General features: G+C 40.8%; 1 protein-coding gene across 20 annotated transcripts in view; it reads left to right on the top strand.

The window, feature by feature from the left end:
* The window catches only part of PPP2R2B (protein phosphatase 2 regulatory subunit Bbeta), a 440,017-nt gene that overhangs the window by 241,135 nt on the left and 174,159 nt on the right, over positions 1–24,723 (top strand). Inside the window, exon 2 of one of the 20 annotated variants that reach the window (XM_025447695.3) lies at positions 13,794–13,881. The exons of 18 other annotated variants lie outside the window; for them this stretch is intronic. In XM_025447695.3, the coding sequence (XP_025303480.1) occupies positions 13,866–13,881 (16 nt within the window). In that variant the 5' untranslated portion in view covers positions 13,794–13,865. Of the gene's footprint in view, positions 1–7,224; positions 7,262–13,793; positions 13,882–24,723 lie in introns of those variants that run through there. One more of the 20 variants, XM_025447694.2, reaches the window with a different exon arrangement.

Raw genomic sequence — 24,723 nt, 5'->3', positions numbered from 1 at the left:
AAGTTCATGATCTTGAGTAAGCCTCATTTTCTTCATCATTAAAAAGAGATAATGTTTATTTCTTTGGAGGAATTCAACAACAACAAAAAAATCTTAAGATGTTTAGAATAATACCTGGCACATAGTAAGTGTTCCATAAATGTTAGCTGTGATTATCACTATTTTATCCTTATAACAAGTTTATGAGATAGGCCCTACTTTTGCCCCCACTCTGCAGATGAGAAAACTTAGTCAAAATAACTTGCCAAAGATCACATAGTATATAAGTGGCACACTTAAACACAAGCGTACCTAACACTGTCATTCATATTCTTTATCATTACCCTAGGCTGACTGGGTTAAGATTTCCATACGTTTTTAGGAGCTACATACATCTTTGGGTTTTGAGAAACTTAATTTGCTAGATTTGTTAATGGCTCAAATTAAGCCATGTGACTTAGCTAGAATATAACATTTTTCAAAATTCATTCTATTGTGGTTCCCCCCCCCCCACTATCCAGTAAGTATTTCTTTTCACACAGAGAATTTTTATTAAATGCCTAATTACAACTGGTTGGATTCTCACTTATAACAGTTCTCACTTTTGAATTTAAATTTAATGATGTGTTGAAATATTAATGACCTTTATCTTGAAAAGTGTCTAAATTGTACTAAAGTTAACAAATGTGGCTGATAATACCCAGCACTATCTTGGAGCATTCTCCCACACAAGGCATTTGCTTGGGCTTGCGTCATTCTAATGGTGGGTTTTATACAGCACTGACAAATACACAATGTAGGAAAATTTTGCATCACAAATTGCCTGGGGATTTAGTCTCCCCATAAATGCTTTAAAGTGCTCTAATTCAGGCTAAGTAATAATAGCTGTAAAGCATTTAGAAGGATCAACAATGCCAGGCATGTATTCTATGGAGTAAACAGGTTTCTGAGGGAGAAGTAGCATTTACATCATATGGAAAAAGCAACCCATAAGCAACTTTCATTCCTACTTTCTCTGTGTATCCTACCTTCTATGGCTTGAACATAACCTCATGGCTTTGGCTTTAGCTCCTTGAGCATCTTATTAATCTTGATAGTGAAGACAGAAGTGAAATTTATCTGAGGCTTGATTCTAATAGCCAAGTTAGACTCCTTCCAATTCCCCAGAAGTCCTTTGGGTTCAAAGTACTTGCATAACTGGTGCTGTATTCTGAGCCTTGGGGCATAACATGAAGGTTTGGTCTCTCTTTTTTCTAAGTTGCCCTTTGCTGAAAGACCTTGATACATTCTTGTCCCACCCCCACCATGACGGAATGTTCAAGACAAGGGACAACTGTTTACCAACATGTGGACAAAACCCTACTTACAGGAAATCCCATGTCTCATCTGGCTAAATAACTTGGACCATATGTTCAGGTCCCAAAGCTTGGGATTTTTCAGAGCAAGTTCAAATGTGCCTATTTGCATCACCTGGGGATATTGAAATTCCAAGCACAAGTTCATTTTCACATAATTCATTATCCTCCCTTGGATTTGGTACTTACTGTGAACTTTGGCAACAGATGGAATGAGATGATGTTCCAGGAGCACTTACTAATTCTTTTGTCCTCAGGAATACCCACAAATAGTGATAATTTGCACTCAAATGAAACTTCAGGGCCAAGCAGTACCCTCAGGTATTCATTTGCCACCCCCTATTGAGTTCTTGGGTAGAATTTAATTATCCAACAAATTTGGGGGTAGCTCTGCCAGATGTTGGGTACTGACCCAGACATTTCAAATGGAAGGATCTGATGCATTCCAGAGAAAAAGAGGGAAAACAGTCTTGGGAGCTGGGCCCCTGGATGGGAGAAAGAGAGGCACAAACAGGGGGCTTGGAATTTGTTGTGAATTCCTCAGAGCCACTTGTTCCTCCTGAAGCCCCAGTAACCACTGGGCATTTGTGAAGGTCATTCAGGAAGGTCTGAGACACCCCTGACTTCTGTTAAACACAAAGGACCTCAAGAGTTAAGAATCAGTTGAGGAACCAGCTTTGGTTTGTTAACAATAACAGCAAAATTACTGAGTTGATGTGAATGATGGACACACACAGCTGCTCCTCCCTTTTGTTCCAGCACAGTTAAGTGGGGCCACTTGGAACACCCAACTGGTCCTTGAATTTGGGTTTATCTTCAGAGAAATTACTGCAATTATAACTTGTTATTCATGAAATATGGTCCAAGCATTATAACAGCTAGTATTGATGAAATGTGGATTCTACATGTACCAGGCATTGTGCTAAGCACCTGTGTACCCCTTTCCTTCTCATAACAACCATATCAATTATAATAGTCCCATTTTATGGATGAGTGAATAAAATTCAGTCTTCCTTCATAACTGCCCGAGGTCCTGCATCTACCACGAAGCAGAGGCAGGCAGCCTGATCTCACAGCCTGTGCCTTTCCTCACCATCTTCCGGCGGAACTTGACTTATCAATGGTGATCTCCCCATCAAAAGGAATCTAGCCTGTTCCCATCTCCACTCAGAGTGTTCGAAGAAGGGTCCTATTCTGTGCCCTGTGTCATCCCCACCTGGTCCCACCATAGCTGGTTGGACTGGAGGGAAAAGACTGACAAAAAGGCAGCCAATCAGTAACCTGGCTTATGATCTCTGATGTGGCCTAGTACCCTCCCATCCCCCCCCCCCCCCCAATTGAGCTAGCTAAGAATATCAGATTCTTTCTTTTGGGAATTTAGACTAAAAAATACCACCAAAGTATTTGGCTTTGAGAGTTTAGGATGAAATGTAGCCAGGAGGTCAAGTCAGGCTATGACTCAGGCAGTAGTAAATGTGAATAAGCACACGAGTGCATTTGGTAGAGCTTCAGAGAACACACAAGAGCAAAGTAGAGGGGTCATGAGAAATGGAAAAAGTAGCCAGTGGCCCACAATGTTTTTCTGGTTCCAGTCCATGGGGATCCTCTTAATATGTAATGTGAGAGTGAAGTGGGATAATTTATGTAAATCACCCAGCAGATGCCTGATGTGTAGTTAAGTGATCGATACAAGTCAGCACTATTATGATGTTTATTATTATTGGAATTTTAATGTGATTTGTCTTTTATTTGAAAGAAAAAAGATCCTTTCATTCCTGGTTTACCAGCTACAGCTAGGGATATGAAAAGCCATATTCTTTCTTTTGTCATTGAATTGGATTCCTTAATTGTTATAATTTATAATTCAAATTTTGGCTTATGATTATCTTAGTTTTCTTTCGGATCGATTCCACACCCACTAATGAACTATCATGTTAGAGCAATGGGGAGCTATTCCCATAATCTGTTTTCCTCCAATCCCCCTTCAGATGCTAATGAGAAGTACCATGGAGACATCAGCCATTAGTATACATGGGCTGGTATAAATCATGGACTATGGATCATTGAGCATCTTTGTTGTAAAACAAATGGCCTGTGGTCAGTTAATCATACAAAGAAACATCTCCGGGGCCTCCTGGCTTTATTCATAACCCCTAAATCCGGTTGCAGTTTTATAAACAGAACATCTGTTAAAATATGCAGAAATTACAGTCACAGTCATTAGCAGGAAGCTATATGGCTTTGGCAGATTTTTTTTTAAGCTTTTGATGGTAATCTCCTCTGTCTGGGATTCATGCTTTCTTCCCATTCTTCCCGATCTCTTTTGTTCCCCTCTGTTCTTGTGGGTTATAGCATTTTTAACCCAAGACTGAAAAGTGGGCACGTGTTATTCCAGGCTCGCTTGGCCCTGTGCCATTCTGCAGCATGGGAGAGTAACTGTAACCCAGCCTTGCAAAACCATGTATTTCAGGTATGTGACCTGTAGGGCCTCAAGCAGCCTGCAGGTGAGAAATCCCAATTGGCTTCACCCTTGTCTTACTGACTTTGGACGCTGGTAGCCCTGGAATTTAACAAAAGTGAACAGAACTGCCTGCCAGCATTGCCCCAAATTTCTCACTTTCTCTTACTTTCTCTCTGTGCTCTCCGCTACCCCACCCTCACTCTTCATTAAATTTTTTTACTGTGTTCATATTTAAATTGGCCTGGGAGGGTTAACCTCTGAAGACAAAGACCAGGAGAAATGTAGATAGCCAGGGAAGAAGATTTGTCCTAATAATGTAGATTGACCCCCTCCTTGTTCAGTGAAGAAATTCTTATTCCACCTAAGAACTAGAGAACAGGTCAACTTTGTTTAGCAATGGCTTTGTTCTGTCTGCCATGGAATGGGAATCGGCAAACAGTCCCAGTGGAAATTAAAAAGTCACCTCTGAGAATTCAGTGTGTCCATCACCTATCCTTACATATAAGGTTTTATAAAGTCTCAAAGTCAACCTGGTTAAGCCTGAATGGATCTTTCTTAATGGGCCCACGAGGAAAAGGAAGATGGTGTGGTAAAGTGGCTATGAGAATAAACTCTGGGATCAAGACAGGGACCCGAATCCCAGATCAGCCCATCACTGGCCATACGCCCTAGAGGAAGTTCATGAAAGAAGCTGCAATTCTCCATCTATAATATTAACACCTACTCCATAAAGTTGAGCAAGTTCAAGGAAAACCCAAGCAAAGCACCTAGCCACATGCCTGGCATGTTGTTCATTGCCAAATAAATACTCATTTTTGCTGTTGTCATTTTTTAAAATTGTTTTTGTGCTTAGTACCAGCCCATGGTTCGATTATGTTAGGTGTTGATTTTAACCTCACTGGAACTTACTTTCTTAAGTACGTACATGATTTAAAGCATCCACTTGCTCAAGAATATTTCCTAAGCACCTGCCCTCAGCTCAGTGCTCTGTTGAGTGTGTGTGGCCTGTAAAGATTGATCTTTGCAGACATCTGTCTGTAAGGAGCTCGTTGGATGAATCAGCACGGAATGTGTTGGAGGGAAGGTCCAAATCGAGGGCCATGGAAGTTATGGGTAAGAGAAACTAGTGACTAGGGGAAACTAGAGGAAGGCTTTCTGTGGGAAAGTGGGGAAAGCAGGGGTTTCGAGAAGTATAACATATCTCCCCAGTGATGTACTGCGGTCAGAGAAGGATGAAGTCTCAGTGGAAGATGAAAAACAGAAGTGGAACAAGGCAACAGTGAAGGCAGGTGGGCTGGCAGAGACCAGGAATGGGCCAGTTCATCTTCTGAGGGAATCAAAAAGGATTGGAGGGTAAAAGCCCATCGGAGGATTGAAACCAGACACCCCAAGCCCCTACAGAAATCTGGAGGATCAAAGCAGAAAGCTCCCCAGAAGGAGACAAAATCAGAGTAGTGCCCCTGGAGGGTGGAGCGACCAGAAAAGGAGGCTCCCCCAGAGACTGATGGCTTGTTTGTCTGATTCCTGGTCTGCAGCCGAGAGCAGGGCTGGTTCTCTTCTGGATCCACGGCATGTCCTGGTGCTTGTGGCGGAGGGGCTCCCACTACCCTCCGAACTCTAAGAGCCACCCCAGGCATCTTGAGGCAGCAGCTCTCTGAGCTTTCAAAAGGAAAATTGCAGTCATGCATTGGAGTCCTCGGTGCCAATTAAAGTGTCAGGCTCTGAAACAAACAAATATGGATAACAAAGATGGGGATAATGTTTTAAAATTAGGTTCTCAGGAGTCACCCATTAATTTGGAGCTCATAAGACATGGCCTGTGTGTTCAATAAATACCATCTGATGACAGTAGCAGCCCGTAGTGGGAAATGCCCAGCAGCCAGGTCGCTTTAAGCATGCCGGTACAAATATATCCTGTGATATCACACTCAGCATGGAGGCAGTGTCTCTCAGCTTTACAGCTCTTAAAACATTAATCCCTCTGGAGGCCAGAAAGATGGGTGTCATTGTTCTCCTGCTAAAAGTACAAAAAAGAAACAAAGCAAGAGAACTAATATTAAAAATTAGAAGGGTGGATTCTGTATACACAGACCTAACGTATGGGGCTCAGTACGCTCACAACCATTGCATAATTAGATAAACTGTGTAAATACCCAGAGGTGGTTAGTGAGGTAGCTTGTGGAAATGAAAAAATTAGCAATAGTGGCATGGATTTTTTAAAAAGCAATTATTTGCTTTCTGTGATGACAAGAATCCACAGATGGTGCATCCTTAAGTTCTTGAGTGCCTCGAAACCCTTTGAAGCATGATTGTTTTCATACTATAAATAATAGCTGGTAGGTTGTACCGGAGAACCTTTTATGCTTTTGATTGCAATGGAACAATACCTGTTACTGTGTGGATCATGGTGCATGGTCTCCATGCTACAAGAACATAGCAGGGGTGTCGAGAGCTAACAGACAATTAAGTCTGAAGATGTTCACAGGAGCTGATTTCCGACTTCCACCTTGAAAGGTGAGGTTCCTCTGGGAGAGGGGCACAGGTTGGTGAAGTCACACTGATCCCATCCCCAACAGTTCTCCATCTAGTCGCAGAAGGCTAGAGTAGACCTTGGTGAATGCAGCAAGTGCAGGGTGAGTGTACTTGTTGAGAATCCATGGCCTAAGGGAAAGCTTGTGCTTCTTGGCCAGGCTTAGAAACTGAAAGACAAAGAATGCCTTTTGACAATGCCTTTTACCAACAGAGGCTTCCTGAATATGACTTGATTTGTTTCACTTTCTACCCTGGGCTTGTAGATGGGACTACCCAGATGAAATATTTGTTCCTTTGATCAACAAATCTTTATTAAGCGTCAGTTAAGGGCCAGGTCCTTTGCCAGGTGTTTGTTGGTAAAGTAGTGTGTTCTAATAGGTTATCATTATCTTGACTTCAGGAACCTTGTGTTCATTGCCTCTTTCCCCCAAGGCACTTGGCACAGTCTATGACACATAAGGGGCACTCCATGAAGGGAATTGGAAAGAAAAAAGTACCCTGTCATTTGCAGCTACCAGAGCAGTCAGGTGCCAGGAAAGTAGCACTGGCTCTCCTAATAGCCCACACCTATCCCTTAATGAAAATTGCATTGTACATAGTGAGACCAGGTGGATAATTTCAAGTTGCACTTACTCCATGACTCTGTCATTATTTAATGGCTTGGCTAAGGGACAGTGACATACAGACTTGGAAGCAGGGGAGCAGAGCACTGGAGTCCACCCACTTCACCGGCACGTGTGGACCTATCATGAAGATGTCCTTTGTTTTTTTCATTCCTCAGTTTAGTAAGAAGATGATGCCACTGCATTTCTGAAATCCTCTTCAGATGTTAGATCACTGCAGTGCCGTTTTTATGTGGGTATTATTATCCATCGGTGTACCATCATTGTGAGTCAGCAGCACAACCACTAAATGAACGGCCGCAGTAAAAGAGGTAAAGCGGAGATGCTTCTCAGGCAGAACCTGGGCAGCTGAGTGCCATAGTGAAATGCACAGTAGCAGAAGTTGGGGTAGCCTGTGTGCTTCCCGATGGGCAGGTGCAGAGATAAAAATTATAGTCTCTAATATTTAGAGATCTAGTATTTATGTGTGCTAGACACTACGCTAGTGATTCCCATGTGTTATCGCATCTAATTTTTAAACATTCCTTATAAAATGGATATTTGTACTAGCCCCAGTTATAGATGAAGAAACTGATGTTATGTTCCTGGCCATGCAGCTAAGAGTTCATGATCTTAATCACTGCACTATATTACTGCATAAATGTTTAATACAACATGGTTTAAAAAATGGATTGTTGATGGACAGTTGGTTGGATGGGAATGAGAACTTATTCCTTCTTGCCCCCCGTATTTTCATTTGCACAGATATGTGAGTAGGAGAGCAGGAAACAGAAATCACTGTTTGTTGTCTTGGTTCTCCTGCTTTATAAATTAGTCCAATTCTATTTGATAGCCTCCCAATTAAACCAATAAATTGGATGAGTCAGTGGTTCTGAAATAAAAGTGAAGCCACACCATATTAATATGGTGATTAGCCACATCACCACAATAGAGACAATTTGTAAGGCCTGTTTTCAAAACCCTGAGTAGAAACAGAAAGCAATAGGATGTGCAAACATTTGGCAATGGTAGTTGGTATTGGGGGAAATCATTCGTGCAATTACCTTTTGATTCCAACCAAATTGGGAGCAAATATTAGCTATGTTCCTCATGTTTCTCCAGACTTACTCAACTGCTTGCTGAATTATTGGAGTTATGTGCATTTCTGAAAAGCTCTGTACTTGTGTATTTGACTAGAGGTAATAAGGAAGTGAGCATTCACACCAACCTGCTTTATTTATAGCTCTGCTTTGGCAGTGTTTTATAAAGGATAGTCACTCACTTACTCCCTGAAGGTAAATGCTATTACACTTTGATTGTAACTGCCATTGGGTGAAGATGTACAACTAATCATGGGTCATAATGCTTATGACAAATACACGGCATAAATTTGTCACACATCTTACCTTTTTTTAACGAGTGTTTAGTAACAACTCACCATTTGCTGTACAAAGTTCAGGCACTGTCTCATTTACTAGCATGATTAAGTAAAGAATAAGATCAATTTTAGTTCAAGTAGGAAACTGACTATTGGTTAACAGAGGAAGACTAAAGATCTTTGTGAAGAACTTCAGACTATTTTTCCAAGCTCAGCTCTTTTTCTTCTGTCTCAGCCTTATCTGCGAAGCGAAGATGAATTAAAGTCCAATTTTATCGATCCTTTGGATGGACAACTGTTGGACAGAGATGAACCAAAGTAGACTTCCTCTGATAGTGTTTCTCAGAAAGAAATGTTTAGAATTTCTTGAGACACTTGTCGATACAAAACTCCCAAGCTCCATTCAGTATCTACTGAATTATGTCTACAGTGGTTGCCTAGTAACCTGCAATTTTTCAGATTCACCCAAGTAAATCTAAGTGTGAGGACCACTGAAAAAGCTGGTCTTATGTTTCCCAAGTTCAACTCTTCCCTTTGTCTCAGCATTTTGCAGCCCGTTCTAGCTCTGGAGGCAGGATGCTCAATCCTTTTAGCTTAGTGGGCCACTCTTAGGTCCTACACCCTCCATTTATTGCTAATCCTAAATGTCTGCTAGCTGAACAAACAATTCCCCTCGGGAACTGGTAGCAATATTGAGTAATATTTAAGAGCATAGACTCTGGAGCCAGACTGCTTGGGTTTTAGTCCTTGCATGCCTACTCCAAGTGTTGATATACAGAAGAGCGTGTGTGTTCTTGGCCAGGTTGCTGTATGATCTTAACATCTTTAGGCTGTGATTTTTCTCAAATGTAAAGTTAAAGTAGCCATAATAACTGACTTCATAAGGTTATCTTGGGAATGAAATGAGTTGATTAAATGAATGGGTTCTTAGGATCTGTTGTTTTCATCTACAACTGCTCCCTTTGTTATTTTGTCCAGTTTGCTGGCTTACAATACTACCTGAATGCTGGCAGCTCTCAGATTCCTATTTTTAATCCAGTCCTCTCCTGAAATCCAGACTTACATACCCAACTTCTTGAGAATCTTTACTTGGATGTCTAATAAAACATCTCAGACTTAATATTTTCATATTGAACTCCTGATCACCTCCTGAACAAACCTTTTCTGCCTGTTGTGGTCCCTTTCTTAGGCATGGGCAATGTCCTTCTTCCCCCCACCTGGCTGAAAACCTTGGAGTCACAGTTGACTCACACTCCACACATAATGTGTCAGGAAATCCTGTTGTCTCTATTTTTAAATTCTGCTCAAAATCCCATCTCTCTTGGGATCTTCCACAGCTACCATGTTGATCCAAGCCATTATTCACCTGTTGCAACAGCCTCCTGCTTCCACCCTTGCCTCTGACACCCAGATCTGTTCTCTATACAGTAGCCAGACTAATTCCTGTAAAAATTTAGGTCAGATCATGTCACTCCTCTGCTCATAGTTTTCCCAAGACTCTCCATCTCACTCAGCATAAAAGGGTCTTTACAGTGGCCTGGAAGGCCATACATCATTAGTCCTTCAGTTTTCTCTCTGACCTCATGCCTGCTGCTTTCTCCTATGCTCAGCAGCCTTCTTGCTGCTGCTTGAACTCCCCAGACCTCAAGGCCTTAGTGCTGGGCTGAGTCTTCTGCATAGACTGCTCTTCTCGCACATACCTGCAGAGCCACTTTCCTTCAAGCTTTTGTCTAAATGTGGACTTTTTCCATGAAGCCTTTATTAAGTAGCTATTTGAAATTGGAATTCCCTTCTACCTTTGACCCTGCTGATAGGACTTAACCTCTTGTCTTCTCATAGTCTTTAATAAATACTATATATTTACTTACTTATCATTGTGATTCTTTATTAAATATCTCTTTCCACTAGAATTGATGCTTCCAGAAGGTATTTGCATTCTGTTTGTTGCTATACCTCTAATGTCTTAAAAACAGTACATGGCATATAATAAGTGTTCAAATATTTGTTAAATGGATGAATGCATGAACAATTTGGACTTGATTTAGAACATGCTCTATAACTTCCCACAGGATTCTACCTTGGTTCTTATGCTATTTAACATTTTTTGTTACACTTCTGGTTAGGAATATTTTGGTTACCAGGCTAAAAATTTCTACTAAAATTTTACTTCATCACAAATTTGACACACACAAATGAAAAGTTCAGAAAAATACTAACTTCAGTTAAAGCTTGATCCAGAGCTCAGCTGGATTGCCCTGAATTGATAGTCTCTCGGCTCCACTTTCTGTAGACCCAGCAGCTATTTGCAGGCTCTTCCATTTATGGTAGAAAATTGGCTACTGTAGTTCAGGGCTTCACATCTCTTAACTCCTAAGGACTCCTCTGATTTGGTTTGTTTGGATTCCATGCCCAACCCTGCGTCTATTCCCTATACTTAGTAAGATGGACTGCCTGGTGGACTTCAGCCAGTTGGACTATAACTCTGATGTTGAGGAAAGGGTGGGTACTACCCACATGACTTGAGGGTGATAAGGGGGAAAGCCAGGGGACTGTTGGCATTAGAAGAGAAAGATGGTTGATGGGGAGACAGCTCTTAGTCTAGTATAACAGTAATGAGTACATGCTTATTAAGTTAAATATGATAGCATAAGGTTTGGGGATTCAAGCCAAAATAACATATGGAAGAACTGATGGATTTCTTCATTCATTCAAGAAGTGGAATAGCATCTGCAAAAGCACAGAGGTATGAAAATGTTTGACATGTTTAGATTGCTGTGAGGAGTTGGTGTGAAGTGGGTGAAAGTAATATATTACAGTCTTCTCAGTGCAGCAGCAGAAGCCTGAACCTAACTCTCATTGGTCCACATTGGAGTATTTTTTTGTGTTTGGCCCAATCACTGCTGACAGGGGGTCGGAGTATGCCAATTAGCCTTTAAAGACACACACATACAGAGAGCAGATTGGATTCAGAAAAAAAAAAAAAAAAAAGGATTTTCTTAACAGAAGAAAGGGAAATTGATGCTGAGAATGTATCAGAAGCAGAAAAAGATGTGTAAATAATCTCACAATAGACCAGTGGACCAAGATAGATCAATATGATATGATCACAATTTTAAAGTTAGATGACATTGAATGAGGTGATATTGTGAGATACAGTGTGAGAATCATAAAACTCCCTGCCTCTTCTTTGTAGAACTACCATTCTGATTCCACCCATCAACTGTTGAGTTAAGTGTGTATCCTTCCAAGAGCCACAAGCAGAGAAACAAGTCCAGAAAGGCAGGTGACCGGGCATAGTTGAGTAGTCTCATCGAAGGTAGCCTTTTCTTTATTTTTATCTTGGGAATTAAGGGATATTTTGAGTGGAAGAAAGAAAGTCTAAATGTTAACTAAATTACAGGATTGGTTATAAATTTTGTCCTTGCTTCTCTGCTTGTGAATCTAACCAGGGAATTCAGAGGTAAAATTTGAACATCTGGGCCTTCTCCTAGAATCCGTTTTATTTAGCCCCTAAAACACTGCTCCACATCCTTCTTCTCTTCAGTGCCAAGTGGAATAGGATAGGGACCACCATAATATAAAACTCTATTCTTGTTGACCTGCCAAATTTCTGAAGAAGAAAATGTGATTCTCTGATAGAAGGTGTTGATGGCCAGAGGAGTGAAATGTGAGGATTAACATGCATGACTTTGCCCTTGGGAAGAACATTCAGGATTGCCTTACAAGTCTCAGAGCAGGTGTGCTTGTGAGTAAAAGTAGACATCAGAGTGTCCGTGCCTGTTCCAAGACTCCATCGTGTGCTCACCCCACTTTGTGCGCATCTCTGTTGCCTTGCTGGCATAATTAAGCACTCCCAATGCCGCTGCCCCAGTTTTTAGTCCGTGGGTATGGAGAGCTGCCCTCACCCGTGCCAGCCCCCAGCATGTTCCCTTGTTAAATTATGCATATGCTAATGAAGTGTGAAAATCAGCCAAATAACAACTCTTTCTAATCATTTAAGGTCCCAAGAGCAAAAGAGCTTTTTTCTCTTTTCTTAATTTTGGGGTGGTTGTTATGATTTGCAAGCCAATCGGAAGCACAATTCTCTGGGTGTTTCTCTTCTCCCAGTTCCCTTCCACAGAAATGAGGCTAATTGGCATTCTCACTTCTACCTCAAGTGAGAAGAGTCTTCTGGAAAACCAGTGACCTACTGTGCCCTTTTCATTTGCATCTGGGACTGGATAATCCATAGTTTTACATGCATACACAGAGCAGTCCCGAAGGGCAATTAACTAGACTAAATTATTTCCTGCCCCCTGGAGAGCCAGTGTTTGAGAACATCCCCCCAGAGATGGTGCATGCCAAGGCCCTTGTGTTGTGATTACATTTTACCTTTACGTTCCAGTCATCAGCTCTGAGTCTTTGCCAGTCCACCTGTTATCCTTAAGACCTAGTAATGTTGTCCGATTTCCTGTTCTGACCCCGCCTCCCTCTCTGACCATCTTCTATCCCCTCCTCCTCATCACTTGCCTTGTACCACCTTGGGTCCTTTGGATGCAGCTCTTGGCTCATCTTGAAAAGCTTTATCCACACACCTTCATGTAGCTTCTACCAATTCTTCAGGTCTCAGCTCCCTTGTCACTCTTGAGAGAGGCCAACCCTGACCATCTAGTTAATGCTGAATCCCATCCATCATCATCATATGTCATCCCCTTTTTATTCTGTACGGAGCCCCAATCACTGATTCCATTCCATTCCTTGGATTTATTGCCTCTTTTTCCTTGAGAGCAGGGGACTTTGACTATCTCTTTTGTTGCCATTATCACTAGAGCCCAGCACGTGCCTGGCACACAGGAAATTGCAATAAATGTCTTTGTTTAAATCATTGGTGTTTTTCAACTATCTCTGAGCAGTTTCTCACATTGTATAAGGTTTTGTTTCTCTGGCTGTTTTACCCTAGATGATTTGTTCCTCTAAGGAAGGGAATTTGTTGTATTCATCTTTGTTTTACACATGGAGCACGCATGTCAGTTATGCTGTTAATACAGACTGTTACTTGGCTCCAAAATCCTTGATGATAGGGGGTATTTCACTGAAGGTTTTACAGAGAAACTAGGTGGGGGAAGTACGTCACATACCCCCTTGTCTCTTGTCTCTCTCCTGTGGCTTGCCCGTGTGCCACTCAAGTTTCATGTATTTTCTCCCTGCTGCTCACCTACACATCCACTCAGAAATACCCTCTCCTCGCCCCCCCACCCCCGCCTTTGTCCTGAGAAAATCAGCTGTTGCCCTCAGATTCCACCCTACACAGCAAAACAAAAGTCTCCTAGTGATCTGAACAGCGGCCACCTTTTGTTCTTCAAGCATATTCCGTAGGGACCTGAGTTCATTCCAACATATTTGAATGAATAAATCACAGCATAGATGTTATCTCGGTCCCCACTGATCTGAGGCCTTCTTTCATTTTATTCATTTATTCAACAAATACTTATTAATGTTTGTGCCAGGTGCTGGGGATACAACAGTGAGCAAGATTGATTTCCTGATGCTCAGGTCTCTGGGAGAAGAAATTCAGGAGGATGAATGAATATAGAGGTTTGTGTGAGTCTAAACTCCAAAATAGAGAGGTTTGCCTCTGCTGCTACAAGAGATCTAATTGTAAACCAAAGGATCAGATTTAAAGAGTACCCCCTCAGCACCGATTTTAAAGTGCTTTTCCACACCTTCTCATGCTAAGACTCTAGGTTTCTCTGTCCAAATTCGACATCTCTACACTGGAGAAAAATTCGTCTTTTTTTGAACCAGGAGGTGCTTAAAAAAAATGAGGTTTGTTGGGTGTGGAAATGACCATCACCTCTAAAATTTGAGCAGAGGAATCCGAAGCTGAACCTGTGTTTTTCAGAGGTTCACAGGGATTTTTTTACTTTCTCTTTCAAAACACACAAAATAGATGTCTAAATGCAATGGAAGCCAGTGTGTAGCTGAGCCACACAAGGAAGCCGAAATCAACTCCCAAGATGCTGCCACAACAGCCTGAAGGGGGAGAGAGGGACAGATTCCCCTGTCACCAGCTGGGAGAGCAGGCTTCTCCCAAGCCTGCTCAGTTTTAGCATTGCCTCCTAGAGCAGACACTGGAAAAAGAGCATACTACTCTGCTCCTTACTACAGTGACTAGGAGAGGGAGAGATGGAGTGGTCGGCTCAGAGATGTTTCCTGTTACTAAAGCAACATGATCCCACCTGTCAAGGTTTGAGCTTGCAGAAAAAGACAGGGGTCAGAAACTAGGAGCACACGACCTGAACTCTACCTCCAGGTCGCTGATGTGTGGCTTGTAGAGAGGGGATGGGATTGAGGGAGCAAAGACTCTGAGGGCTGACTGGGTGCCAGGTCTGGGATTAGCTCAATGTTTGAATATTTTTTCATGAGCTGCTAGCATTTAAAAATCACAGTACTTAAGACAGACCCATATTTCCATCTTCCTTTGAAAACTCTGATCCTCTGGCCACAGTGAACACACAGATCCTTTGTTACCCACAACTGGCTGCAGGAGGGCAGCAGTTGCCCTCCCATAGGTCATGCTTGAGGCTCAGGGCTGCTGTAAGTCTCCTCCTAGCCTGCTCCATTCCTAGAAATGACCTGCCTAGCATCAGAGCTTGCATCCCCCCAACACACACACACGGGAAGGAAAATAACTGAATGGCTCTAAGCACTGGTTTTGTTTATTTGTTTATCTTTAAATATTTTATTTATTTATTCATGGGAGACACAGAGGCAGAGACATAGGAAGAATGAGAAGCAGTCTCCCTGCGGGGAGCCTGATGCAGGACTCAATCCCAGGACCCCGAGATCATGACCTAGCTGAAGGCAGACGCTCAACCACTGAGCCACCCAGGTGCCCCTATTTGTTTGATTTTTGACAGACATTCAATCCTAGATCTGCTAGTAAAGAGCCAAGTGGCTTTGGACAGATTGTCCCGATGCTTCCATTCTTCATCTGCAAAATGGACATTTGTTATAATAAAGGACTTCATAGAATTGTAAGGGATGAACAAAATAAACTCTATAAGACATTATGCATTAGACTGGGCTTATGATAAGCATAAAGTAAATAATTAGTGTTATTGTTGTTAGCTGGGTCATATAGAGAAGTCTTCTGAGATGGTTGAAATAAAGAACATTAAAAAAAAAACACTTTAGAGGTCCTATTATCTTATTGCTTTCTAGAGTCTTCTTTCTCTGAAGACTGATCTCTAATTAAGAAGGGACTTGCTAGGTCACATCATAGTCAAGTGTGTCTTTCCTTTTTTCTCTGCTGCTTTGGGGGGCTGTGGGAAGAGGCAGGGGAAATGAAATCAAATCATGCCTCTCCAGATGATACTGAAAAGCATTAACATGGGTGAAGGAATAAAACCATTTGTTAAAAGAAAACACACGTGCACGCTAAGAGGTTGTAAACTAAGACCTCAGAGCAAGTAGAGGGCAATATAACTATCTTCAATTGCCTGTAAGTAACCCGGCTCCCCAAGAATAGCACTTTGGTGGTGATTATCAGTAGTTCCACAGGTGGATGGAGTGCCGTGGCAGCCAGGAGTTTCAGGAAATGGCAGTGTCTTCCTTATCAGGATGTGGGATAAACAGGAAGGTGCCAACTTCATAAATGGTATCTGGCTGACTGTCTCGGGGAGCACTTAACTTGACAACCTGGGTGAACCACAGTAATGGACTTAAAGTAGCCTTTACTGATGCGTGTGCCACAGGAAAGTGGAGAGTCGGGGGGAAGATTGAGGAGGGGGCTGTTGTAGTGTTGTAGTAAAGTTCCGAGGTGGCCCTGGTGAGGGGGCTCTTCTCAAAAGTATTCTACACAGTGGTGAGCGAGTTTTGTTTTCTGTTGGCTTCTCTCTCGGCAATCATAGCTTTCACAAGTTGATTCTCCATCCCCTTTTATTCATTTCTGAATTTTTCTAACTTAGGTATGTCCATTCCTAAAATTTCATGATTCTGACTTGTCAGTATGTCTAAGACTGAACTTATCAGGAAACTGGCATTCTGTAAAGTTAAGGTAATGGAACCTTTTCCTGCAAGATGGTGATTATCCTCCTTTATAGAAAAATGAACAATGTTTTAATATCTGTTTGGCAGTCATTCTTATTAAGAGCTAAGATCTAGGAGAAAATAAGACATGAAGATGTGTTAAAATGCTTATCAGTTGCATCTAACACTTATTTAATAGTAAGGACCAACATAGTTAAATTATGTATATTTGGAATTCCAATTCTTAATTGATGTTAATTCTAATTTACTAAATTATGGAGTTATGATATTTACTAAAGATATGAATATGATAAGATTGTACTGGAAGAGATGTCCCAAGGAGTGTTGTCTTGAATCAACTTTCTAGCAGCACTCCTGGTGCTAATATGTTTCTTAATTAAGATAGATCTGATTCAAAGCAGTTTTTCAGGGATATGAAAGCATCCTTGACAGAAAAGTAATGACTACATTTCTTACATGGACACATCAAAATTCATTGTATTAGGGGACTGAGACAGTATTTTCAGTTTAGTTTTAATTACTATCATTCCATATGGAATTCCAGACAAATAGATTGATAGATTGAACAATTGATTGATTTTTCACTGAGAAACTGGGAGTTGAATGCAACTTGGGGGAAGATTAGATGGAATAATTCCATTTTCTTATTTTTATTTAAAGGATAAAGCCTGTGGCACAACATCTTCTTCCATGGTGGGCCAACTTCTGTAGATCCAGGAATTATTTACTGAACACACAAAGCAAGCACATACTGGACAATGCATGCACACCTATCTTATTTTTCTCTGATAATCTCTTGATGTGATAAGTTATTACTGTGGTTCACTAAGGCAGAAACACCACATCTTGATCCTTCTGTCCTCTAACCAGATAGTGCCAAAGTTTCCCAAAGCCCGGAAACAGAATTAATATTGAGTGATTCAGGTCCTTGGTCCTGAGAGAGTGTGTTGGCTGTGCACAGAAAATCACCACACCTGCTTTCCCAGAGCCTATGATATTTCCAATGGTAGCTTCAGAAAATCTTCATTTAAAAAAAAAAAAAGAAAATCTTCATTTCAGTTCAGCTGTTAACATAGTGCAGCCAGCATCCTAAATTAAGCCTGGAGATGAGACTACAGCCACGCATACATCTGTAATTGAAATAGATCACAAATTGTATTAAATACTCTTCTATCACACAGCTTCCAGTAGCTGTATAATATGCCCTTTAATTTATTTAACATGGCCTCTATTCTTAGGTGCTTGGTTGTTTCCAGTTTTTCCATATCTTAACTTTTACTGTATCTACATCGTTTTGATATTAGGGAGAAATTTCCTAAAAGATAAATTTGTATCAGAACATGTGACAGCAGTTTTAAGGATTTTTTTTCTGTATGAATATATATTAACCTAAAACCCTGTTATATCCACATTTCATTTCACTCTCCCCCTTTTCTGTGTTTCCTCATCTCTTTCTCTCCCTCCGTCCATCCCCAACACACACACACACACACACACACACACACACACCCTGACTCTAATTGGTTAAGTCAGTCATTTAATGTAGGGAAATAATAAAGCATCCAGACATATGTGAAGGTAGTCAGCATACATAAAGTATAGGTTGGAAAACTATAAGCCAACCACATTAAAATAATTAGACAAGAAGAAAACAGCTGTTGAGATGTTAGGTTTGGAGGATCTCCTGCCTTTTGCTACAGTGTGATTTGTGCGATAAGTAAGGTGTCATTGTGGAGGAGTAAGGCGGTCCTTGGGAGGTCAGGCCAAAGTATTACTTGCTTTGGACTTTGTAACTTGACTGTAGGTTGGTGAGAGATTATGGGTATGCCACAGGCATAGCTGCTTTGAATGAAAACTTCTGGATCTTGGCCTGCTAGGTGAATACTGAAATGCATATTCTAAATGTAGGGTGGGTGCAGGTATCTTTATTTTGATTTGAAGTAGTATGTTAAGGTCATCCATAGCTGTAAGAGAGTCCTGCTTCTATTATGATGTTGGATGGTGAAGAATCTGTAATGATCCAGGATTCACTTCATTCACAGCACTTTCCTTCACCCTTTATTTGAACCTCAGCTGGATTTGATCTGGCTCAAATGAACTGTTTTCATGAAATATAATATTAAGGCAACATTGCTTCTATGAAACACTGTGGTAGATTGAAAGGAAAATTCCTGTTTCCACTGGTAATAATTAAACAATGAATACTCTTTGCCTGAAACTTTTGTTTTTTAATTCACATCCTTATGTTCTATTTTCAGGAAAAATGTCTTGCCTGGGTATTATATAGAGCCAGGCGATGAGATAAAATCTGAAATGCTTGCCTGAGCATCACTTTTCCAAATATCCAGATGTTTGCATTCATGCAGACTAAATGTCCAGGTGGTCAAGTGACTGCACACATTTGAATAGCTGGCAGCAGACAGGCAGCCGTAGTGCCCAGGCGTTCTTTTTGAAGCATGTAACTCAGTAGACACACTTTCACATCTGTTTCTGATATGAAACAGAGAGAGGCCGAGTAATGTGGCTAAGAGCAGAGTTTCAGACTTAGACCTGGACCAACACCCTGACACTGCCATTACTAGCTGTGTGATTTGGGGACGGGTTTCCTTAGTGTGTCTGTGTTAGTTTCCTGACTTATAACACGGGGAGACCAAGACTTCTATCAGGGTGGTGTTGGGTATGTGAGTGAAGTAATGCGATATGAGGAGGTTAGCACAGTACAGAGCAAATAATAAGTTCTATCAGTAGTGTAAACTGCACTCACTGTCCTCATCAGCTGGGATGTGGGTGAGGATCGGAAGGAAGATGGGAAATACATGGTTGAGGGAATGAATGAATGAATGAATGAATGAGCACCAGCAGTGCATCCCTGTTCTAGATAGTATTTGAGGTAGCCTCTGAAGAACAGGTGGAGACAGAAAGAGAAAGAAAGTTGTTATGGACCAGCAATTGGGAAAGAGAATGCTAAACTCAAAGCATAGTGACTAATTCTCTTTTTGTTTCAAGTATTCAACAGGCATTTGAGATTCCTTTCTGGCCAGGCACCAGAGCAGTCTGGGGTGTTTGATGGGTATGAGGAATAATCTACCTTTACAGCATAGAGTGGGGAGAGGAATATGCCAAAGATAAGGGTAGAAGACGTTGTACTTAGAGTTTGGGTTTTATTCTGGCAAGTTGAGGAGATTACTTTGGCTCTTGGACAGGCAGCCTGTAAAGTCAACCAGTGCTTGCTGCAACATCCTTTCCACTCCCGGTACCTTAGTGTCTGGCAGTAGACAGTCAGCAAACAGTGGTTCTTAAAGAAGATAGAGATTATCATTTTTAGTTGATCTTATTATTACTTTTCTGATCATATATTCAAGATTTCAAAATATAAAATATCCCACAGTCAATTCACTGACTCATTCATTCCATAGGTATTTATTAAACATGTAGTTTCCCAGATTTTGTGCTAGGCGCTGTTCCCAAAGATAATTAAAACTTCGTTGCCTCCACAGCTCTGCAAAATGTTCACATAATAGGTCCAAAATAAATTATAGCTCCAGAATAAAGGAACAAATGTTTTACTGTAGGAGAGAAAATCTCCTATTACATTACTTTTTGTAACTTTGTTTTTCTAAAAAACAGTTAGATTGAGCCAATTTATGAAATACATACAAACCGCCTAATTTAGTGTCCAGGCTCTCCAGTTCTAACAAAAACCTAAATGTACCCACGATACTCAGTAGCAGACTTCACCTTCATCCTTAGCTTTGTCCATATTAATTGATTAATAATCCGGGAAATTATACTATCTATTCCAGGCACTGGACTCCACAGAGGGAGGGAGGTCCACATCTGCCTTCTGCAGAGCCTGCAACATTTCCAGCAATAGCATCTGAAAATCTTTATTTCAGTCTAGCTGATTATGCATTGCAACCTGAGCCATAAATTGAACCTGGGGATGAGACTATGACCAAGGGTGCATCCGTAATGTTTATGAGCTATAAGGTCATTGCAGAAAACAGCAAGAAACATAGTTGTAATAGACTGTTGGCCTCTAAGGAAATTATTAATTAAATTTTATCTTCTCCCCGGCATGCTTCAGTGCCACTACTATGAGTCTTTAGACCTGAGGAAAGTACAGCTCGGTGATAACTGGCCTTATCGTCAGGCTGGCAGTCATTTAATATGCTCCTTTGTCTGACACCAATCACGAACTGCAGTGTGGGATGTCAAGGTTTCTGCAAATGCCAATAGCACGCCTCACTGTTCATCAGGCCCAGGGTTCAGATCTCATGATAGAAAATCCAAGAGTCAACAGTGAGCATAGCAATCCGTTTTCTGGAAATGAGGAGTGGGTACGGTCCCCTTTCCAGCATGCAGCCCCTTCAGTCTCCAGTGTTATCTCCAAAAGAGCTAAAATCACTTTCAAAAGACCAAGGGAAAAGAAGCTCAAGCATCACTGTGTTGACACCATCTAGGTGGAGTGCTATTTTTGAGTCTCTGACTTGAGGTGCAGACTTCATGAGGAAAATCAGAGCTGAAATGTCATTTCCAGCTACTTTCTTGGAGAGATTTCCCAGATGGATTGGCTCAGCCCACGAATCAAATGGCATTTTTGTTATTGTTCGTAACTGCTTGCTGTGTCAGCCAGCTGTGTGCATCCTGCCTCACACTGGATCCCCCACATTAAATGTTTTCTGATCAGCTGGCAGCCATGCTGAGGACCCACAAAGCAGATTGGAGTCCAGCCCTGTTTTTCCATAGATGGGTGGACCTGCTCCACTAATGGGGATTTAAGCATCTTCATTTCAGGCAAGACAGCAGGTAGAGAATGTAAGGCACAGATGTATTTCATTAGATTCTCAGTTTTCCAAATCAGCACTTAAACATGCCTTCTGTGGCCCAGCTTTGTATTTTGATACCACAGTCACTTGCCCCTGCTTTATGTTTGATCCACTGACCTATCTCCAAAGTTGTCTTTGTTATGGAAAACTCATGATAAAGCCTGGGAGGAATGAACATTTAACTCTAGAGATCTCAACTGAGTGCCTGAAAGGCATGATGCTGTATGCCATCAGTAAGGCCAAGAGTGAAGAAGACATATTCCCTAGGAAGAAGAAAATCAAGAAGTGACAACACTGGCAATAGCTGTGATAATTTGGCTCCAATGGCCTCCACATAGGGTGAATAGTTGAGGTCTGCAGCCCGTGTGCAAATCATGTTCCCATCTTCATTACAACCTTCCTGATCGTGCCATACTCCTGGATAGTCTCCTTGGAAACACACTAGTGCAGATGTTTAGGGTTAACAGAGCTTTATTATCTGTATTGCAGTTTCATAGAGGAGTCTGGTCCATTCTGTAACTAAGAATTATTGTAAGGTGATCTGTTTTATGAAACCTGATATGCTCTAGGAACATTTCAGGCAGGGGATTGATAGCAGAGCTTAGTTTCAGTGGAGCTGTCACCAGACCAAGGTAGTAAATTGTCATCAGGAATGCTGGAACCTGTAGGTTTGCCACTGCCTGAGGAAGAAAAATAATTTAGCCTTGGCAATGTTTCTGGTCCTGTACAACTCTCATGGAAGCTCAGGCTCTTAAAATGGAAGGTATGTTGAACCCTTACCTTGTCCAACATCCTGCCATTTGTATGAATTCCTTCCAACATTTCCCTGCTGAATGATCATCCAGTTTTCCATGAATATCCTCAGTGCAGAAAAGTTTCATCCCTCATAGCAGTGCATTCATTTATGCTTAAATATTTATGTTTATTAACATATTAGGCATTACTGAAGAAGTCGGTTTAATCAATTTTACCTGTTATTTTAGGCCCAAAAATATATAAAATCTAAGATGTATATAGGTCACTTTTTGTTTTCTAAATTGTGCAAAGATAAATTGTGAATAGTTCAGTATGGGTCACAGCCTGGTACTATCACTAATTTCAGCAGTGATACTTGTAGATTTTTTATTTACCTTTTTTTATTGTGGTAAATAATATATAACATAAAATACATAATATATGCCGTGTTAACCATTTTTCAGTGTACAATTCAGTGGCATTAATAACCTTCATAGTGTTGTGCAACTATTACCACCATTTCCAGAAATTTTCGTCATCCCAAACAAAAACTGTGTACCCACTAAGTGATAATTTGCCATTTCTCCTTCCACCTAGCCTCTGGTAACTTCTAATATATTTTCTGTCTCTATTAATTTACCTATTCTAGATGTTTCATAACAGTGGAATCCTATAACAATTGTACTTTTGTGTCTGACTTCATTCAGTTAGCCTAATATTTTCACGGTTCATCCATGTTATAGCATGTCTCAGAACCTCATTCCTTTTGATGACTAAATAACATGCCATTCTATACTAGGTTTTGTTTTTCCACCCATCTGTTGGTGGATATTTATGGTGTTTTCACCTCTTGGCTATTGTGATAATGCTGCATGAACATTGGTGTATAAGTATCTGTTTAAGTACTTGCTTTCAATTCTTTGGGGTATATTCACCTAGCAGTGGAATTGCTGGGTTGTATGCTTATGTAGATATCCAGTTTTCTCATGGTCATTTGTTGAAAAGACTGTCTCTTCCCCATTGTGTGTATTCTTGGCACTTTTGTTGAAGATCACTGGATCATATATGAATGAGTTTAACTCTGGGATCTCTATTCTGTTTCATTGGTCTCTATGTCTGTTTTCATGCCAGTATCATACTGTTTAATTATTGTAGCCTCATTAATATATTTTGAATTAGGAAGTGTGATCTTTTTTCCTTAAGATTTCTTTGGCTGTTCTGAATCTTTGGTGGTTTTGTTTCTTCAGCTTTTGTAAATGCCATTGGGATTTTAATGGGGAGAGCAACAGATCTGTAGATGTAAATCCCTTTGGGTAGTATGGAAATTTTAACAACATTGTCTTCCTTTGTATGATTACAAGATGTCTTTGCAAATTTTTTTGTCATCTTTAATTTCTTTCATCAGTGTTTTAGAGTTTTCAGTGACTAGTCTTTCACCTCCTTGGTTAAGTGTTTTATTAATTTTTATGCTATTATAAAAGAGATCATTTTCCTTTTTTAAGATTTATTTATTTATTTGAGAGCGAGAGTGTGTGAGCAAGAGAGCATGAACAGAGGGGAGGGACAGAGGGGGAGGGAGAAGCAGACTCCTCACTGAGCAGGGTGCCTAATGTGGGGCTCAATCCCAGGACCCAAGGGCGGTGATATTTGAGCCAAAGGCAGATGCTTAATGGACTGAGCCACCCGAGTTCCCCCAGGATCGTTTTCTTAATTTTCTTTCTGGATCGTTCATTGCTAGTGTGCAGCAATGCACTTTGGGGTGTGTGTGTGTGTGTGTGTGTGTGTGTGTTGGTTTGATATCTTATAACTTTGCTGAATTCATTTATGCTGTAACAGGTTCTTTTGTGGATTCATTAGGGGATTTTTTTTTTTTTTTTTTTTTTTTTTTTTTTAGATATGAGATCAACATAGTTTTGCTTCTAGCTTTCTGATTTGGAGGACTTTCTTTTTCTTACCTAATCACTCTGGCTTACACTTCTAGTACTCTATTAAATAAAAGTGGTGGAGTCAGTATCTTTGTCTTGTTCCTGATCTTAGAGGGAAAGACTTAAGTTTGTGCCATTGAGTACGATGTTTGCTGGCAGTTTTTCATGAGGTTTGAATAGTCCATATGAATTTTAGATTACATTTTTAAAATTTATACAAAATATACCATTGAGATTTTGATAGGGATTGCATTTAATTTGTATATCACTTTGTTTTTTTTTTAAACATTTTATTTATTTATTCATAGAGACACAGAGAGAGAGAGAGAGAGGCAGAGACACAGGCAGAGGGAGAAGCAGGCTCCATGCAGGGAGCCTAATGTGGGACTCGATCCCGGGTCTCCAAGATCACGCCCTGTACTGAAGGCAGCGCTAAACCCGCTGAGCCACCAGGGCTGCCCTGTATATCACTTTGGACATATATACCACCATGTAGTGGTATCATCTGAACAATATTATCTTCCTAACCATGAACACTGAATGTTTTCCCATTAATTTTGGTCTTTGATCTCTTTCAGCAATGTTTTGTTGTTTTCAATATACAAGTCTTGAACCTCTTTGGTTAATTTTAATTCCTAAGTATTTTATATGGTATTGTAAATGGAATTATTTTCTTAATTTTCTTTTTGGATTGCTCATTGCTAGTGTACAGAAATGCAACTGATTTTTTTAAAAAAGATTTCTTTATTTTAGAGAGAGAGAGAGAGAGACTGGGAGCACATGAGTTGAGGGAGGGACAGAGGGAGAGGAAATCTTAAGCAGACTCCATGCTGAGATGGAGCTCATGCTGAGTATGGAGCTCAACACAGGCTGATCCCATGACCTTGAGAGCACGG

This window comes from Canis lupus, chromosome 2 (genome assembly GCF_003254725.2).
Source record: "Canis lupus dingo isolate Sandy chromosome 2, ASM325472v2, whole genome shotgun sequence".
Taxonomy (NCBI): domain Eukaryota; kingdom Metazoa; phylum Chordata; class Mammalia; order Carnivora; family Canidae; genus Canis; species Canis lupus.
This window is presented reverse-complemented; position numbering and strand designations above follow the sequence as displayed.